We start from the raw sequence: 4729 nt of genomic DNA on the forward strand, positions 1-4729 counted from the left end.
ACTGTCTATGCTTATCCATTGATTACTAATTAATTAACTCTAAATAATCCTAATAAGTTAAACGCGAACAAAGATGGTGATGATAAAGCAAAACAAAGGACATGTCATCTCAGTGTCAAAACCTATAGTGTCCATACCGCCACATATAAAAAGAACACCCAACAAACCGCTAAAGGCCTTCTTTGATTTGTTTTTCCCAAATAATTAAGAGGGATCGAGGCTGCCATAAATTTCCCCAAAAGACCTATAGGGCATTGGTACATGTAGAGCTGCAGAGATATACGATTCTTTTGCTTAGGCCATTATATGATGTGGCAAAGGATTAACGAGGAGAGATGAAATGGACGGTTACCAACTCTTTATGAGTTTTAAAATTAAGGGAAATTTGTCTGTGGCACATCTCCAAATGGTGAATTTGTGCACAGCACACTCCACTCTTTGAAATTGTGCACAGCACACTCCAATCTTTGATTTTTGTCTCCAACACACCGCAGCACATAAAAAGACTTCTTTGCCCTTGCAAAAACCGGGCCCACCCGTCAGCTCTCTCCCTCTCCTCCTTCCTCCTCCGCCTCATCCAGGAGTGGTGCGTCGCGCACCGCTCCATGGGCGTCGAGCGCATCCCCACGCCCAAGCACGCCCACGCCCAAGCAGCCCGGGCCTCCCTGCGCTCCGCAGGCTCCGGGCGCTCGCCAGGGCGCTCCCTCGACGCCGCCTTCGCCTCCGGGGCCGCCGACGAGCTCCAAGCCGAGGCCATGGCCGTGCTCGCGCTCGTCGGCCTTGGGGAGGCCGAGGCCGCCGAGGTCGTGGCCCGGGAGGACCAGGTCGCTAGGCTCGGCAAGCTCCTCGCCGCCGCCGGCCCGCTCGAGGCCAGGGTCAACACGGGCGCCATCGTCGAGGCCGCCGGGGAGAAGGCCCACGCGCGTGCCGTCCGCGTCGGGATCCGGGGCCTCTTCGCGCTCTGCCTGGCCAAGGAGAACCGGGCCCGCGCGGTGGCCGTCGGCGCCGCGTCCGCGCTCGCCCGGCGCGTGGCGGAGGACGGCGCCGCCGGGGAGCCCGAGCGCGCGCTGGCGGCCGTGGAGCGGCTGTGCCGCGCCGAGGGCGGCCGCGGCGCCGTGGTCGCCGGGGCTGGGGGCGGGCTGGCGGCGGTGGCGGCGCTGGTGCGCGCCATGTCCGGGTGCGCGGCGGAGCACGCGGCGGGCGCGCTAGTGGCCGTGGTGGGCGGGTCGGAGGCGCTGCAGGTGGAGGCGGTCCGGGCGGGCGCCATGAGGCGGAGGAGGAAGGAGGAGAGGGAGAGAGAGGACGGGTGGGCTCGGTTTTTGCAAGGGCAAAGAAGTCTTTTTATGTGCTGCAGTGTGTTGGAGATAAAAATCAAAGAATGGAGTGTGTTGTGCACAATTTCAAAGTGTGGAGTGTGCTGTGCACAAATTCACCATTTGGGGATGTGCCACAGACAAATTTCCCTAAAATTAAATGTGATGAGAGCCTATGAAATAGCAAACGTAAAATAGTGCACCGTGGAGTGAGTTTTATTTATGTTTTTTTTTATGCGGCAATTTTGAAAATAACAAAAAGGAACCACCCATTATGATTGGCCTTACCATGTGTATGTTGGCCAGAGTTACGATTTATAGTTGGATACACAAGCGTGTTGTTGTGTTCCGACCAACAGTTGAGCTTGAGCGCCCTCCCCTTGTTTTCCCACCATTCTTCCAAACTTAGAGGCTCTGGAGCTGCCGCCACTCTGTCTATTTCACCAGTTTCTTCCTCCCCTCCCCTGGGCTCTCTCCCTTCCCTTGGCATGCACGCCATTTTTAGCTCCTCGTTTCGCTCCTCAATCGTCTCCGATCCCTTCCGACAAACCACGAGCACCACCCAGTTCCCAGCTCTGATCGTCCCCCGGCGGAACGCGCCCCGTTCCGCCGCTGCAGTGCCATGCGCCTGCCGCCGCTGCGGAGGACGAAGCACGGGAGGAGAGGCAGCGACCACACCGCAGGAGGCTCTGATCGCCGTCGCCGCCGCAGCCCGCCCGATGGGCAACGTCTGCGTCGGCAACCGCTTCTCCAAGAACCGCTTCTTCGGCCACTTCTCGCTCTGGCCCGCGCGCTCCCGCTCCACGGGCACGCCCTCCAACCCTACCACCACCTCCCGCTCTGTCCCCGTCGTCCAGGTCCAGCCCAGCGAGTCCGACGCCAAGCCGTCCCCGCCGCCGCCGACCGCCGCTCCAGCCCCCATCGTCATCTCCGAGCCGGGACCGGCGCCCCTTCCCCAGCCGCAGCCGACACCGCCGCCGCCCAGCCAACCCGACCCGTCACCGCCCCCAGCGTCACAATCACAACCACCGCAGCCGCAGCAGCCGCCGCCGCAGGCCCGGCAGCAGTCGCGGAAGAAGGCGGCGCACATCAAGCGCATCTCCAGCGCCGGGCTGCAGGTGGAGTCGGTTCTCCGGCGCAAGACCGAGAACCTCAAGGACAAGTACAGCCTGGGTCGAAAGCTCGGGCAGGGGCAGTTCGGCACGACGTACCTGTGCGTCGACAAGGGCAACGGCCGGGAGTACGCGTGCAAGTCCATCGCCAAGCGGAAGCTGGTGACCGACGAGGACGTGGAGGACGTGCGGCGGGAGATCCAGATCATGCACCACCTGGCGGGGCACCCCAACATCATCGCCATCCGCGGCGCGTACGAGGACGCCGTCGCGGTGCACGTGGTCATGGAGCTCTGCGCCGGCGGCGAGCTCTTCGACCGCATCGTGCGCCGGGGCCACTACACGGAGCGGCAGGCGGCCGAGCTGGCCAGGGTCATCGTCGCCGTCGTCGAGTCGTGCCACTCGCTCGGGGTCATGCACCGCGACCTCAAGCCCGAGAACTTCCTCTTCATCGGCAACGACGAGGACTCGCCGCTCAAGACCATCGACTTCGGCCTCTCCATGTTCTTCCGACCAGGTACCTAGCTATTAGCTAGGTGCATACTTACATATATATATATATATATATGTATATATATACTATATATGTATGTATGTTATTGGTAGGCGAGGAGTTCACGGACGTGGTGGGGAGCCCGTACTACGTGGCGCCGGAGGTCCTGAAGAAGCACTACGGGCAGGAGGCGGACGTGTGGAGCGCGGGCGTGATCATCTACATCCTGCTCTGCGGCGTGCCGCCCTTCTGGGCGGAGACGGAGCAGGGCATCTTCGAGCAGGTGCTGCACGGCTCGCTGGACTTCGACTCCGACCCGTGGCCCAGCGTCTCCGACAACGCCAAGGACCTGCTCCGCCGGGTGCTCATCAGGGACCCCAGCAAGCGCCTCACCGCGCACCAAGTCCTCTGTGAGTACTACTACTACTACTACTATACCATTGCTGTATGTGCTGCTTGCTCTGCCTGCTGTGCTGGTGTGCGCGCCATGGCTGATCGAGCTCCTCCACCGGCCGGCTCGATCGCAGGCCACCCGTGGCTGCAGACCATCGGCTCGGTGCCGGACAAGCCGCTGGACTCGGCGGTGCTCTCACGGCTGAAGCAGTTCTCGGCCATGAACAAGCTCAAGAAGATGGCCCTGAGGGTGAGCTTGCTGTTCCTTCCCTGTTGTGTGAATGTGAAAATTGAATGATATATGTTTGAGTAGATGACATTGAATTTGATCTTGAATGTGGGTGCAGGTGATCGCCGAGAACCTGTCGGAGGAGGAGATCGCCGGGCTCAAGGAGATGTTCAAGATGATGGACACCGACAACAGCGGGCAGATCAACTTCGAGGAGCTCAAAGCTGGACTTGAGAGGGTCGGAGCCAACATGAAGGAGTCGGAGATCTATCAGCTCATGCAGGCTGTAAGTTTATTCTGCTTCTTTCTTCTTTCAGGCATGCATGCATATGTAACCTCAACAAAGTTCTGATATCTTTTTCCGGCATTATATTATCGCAGGCTGACATTGACAACAGTGGCACCATAGATTACGGAGAGTTCATAGCAGCCACGCTGCACCTCAACAAAGTTGAAAAGGAGGACCATCTTTTCGCCGCCTTCCAGTACTTCGACAAAGATGGCAGTGGATACATCACGGCTGATGAGCTGCAGCAAGCGTGCGACGAGTTCGGCATAGAAGATGTCCGGCTTGAAGACATGATCGGCGAAGTGGATCAAGACAACGTATGATTCATAATTTGATCCTGAAAAGCTCTATTAAGCATGACGCATTATTCGTGAGCCTGATTCTTATGAATTTGTTTTGATCGATCTTTCCTGCAGGATGGGCGCATAGATTACAATGAGTTTGTTGCGATGATGCAGAAATCGACTGGCGGCTTTGGCAAGAAAGGCCACCAGTACAACCTTAGCATTGGGTTTAGGGATGCCTTGAAGCAGGCACATAGCTGACAATGTTGTAGTGTTGCACTTAAGCATGCTCTCTGTACTATGTGAAATGGTGCTGTGCATACGTGTTGTAAATGTAAAGGAAACCCGGGTTCTCAATTAATTCATAGGAGATTCGTTAACTGTTGATGTCTTGCTTTTTTGTTCTTAGTAGTTTATTTAAAAGAAATACATCATGGTGAACTGGCACCAGCTTGGGACATGACAACATTGGTATTCCACGTTTCCTCAAACGAAACATGGATTCCACTTCAATCCAGATAAGATATAACCACACTTTGTAGTTTTCGCCAAGTGATAGTGAAACTGAACTTCAATTTGCTACCATATTTGATCCGACCAATCATTAGGATCAATT

At 56.9% G+C, this 4729-nt stretch overlaps 1 protein-coding gene and 1 pseudogene across 1 annotated transcript; both read left to right on the forward strand.

Annotated features, from left to right (window-relative positions):
* Positions 1–554: 554 nt before the first annotated feature.
* On the forward strand, positions 555–1722 carry LOC120701016 (annotated as a pseudogene).
* A 20-nt stretch (positions 1723–1742) lies between these two features.
* LOC120699495 (calcium-dependent protein kinase 27-like) lies at positions 1743–4493 on the forward strand. The gene is made up of 6 exons (XM_039983496.1): positions 1743–2942; positions 3032–3328; positions 3446–3561; positions 3659–3826; positions 3922–4146; positions 4246–4493. Exons 1-6 carry the CDS (start codon positions 1802–1804, stop codon positions 4372–4374), a joined length of 2076 nt encoding a protein of 691 aa, XP_039839430.1. The 5' UTR covers positions 1743–1801; the 3' UTR covers positions 4375–4493.
* Positions 4494–4729: the final 236 nt, after the last annotated feature.

The sequence above is a fragment of the Panicum virgatum genome, chromosome 3K (genome assembly GCF_016808335.1).
Source record: "Panicum virgatum strain AP13 chromosome 3K, P.virgatum_v5, whole genome shotgun sequence".
Classification (NCBI taxonomy): Eukaryota; Viridiplantae; Streptophyta; class Magnoliopsida; order Poales; family Poaceae; genus Panicum; species Panicum virgatum.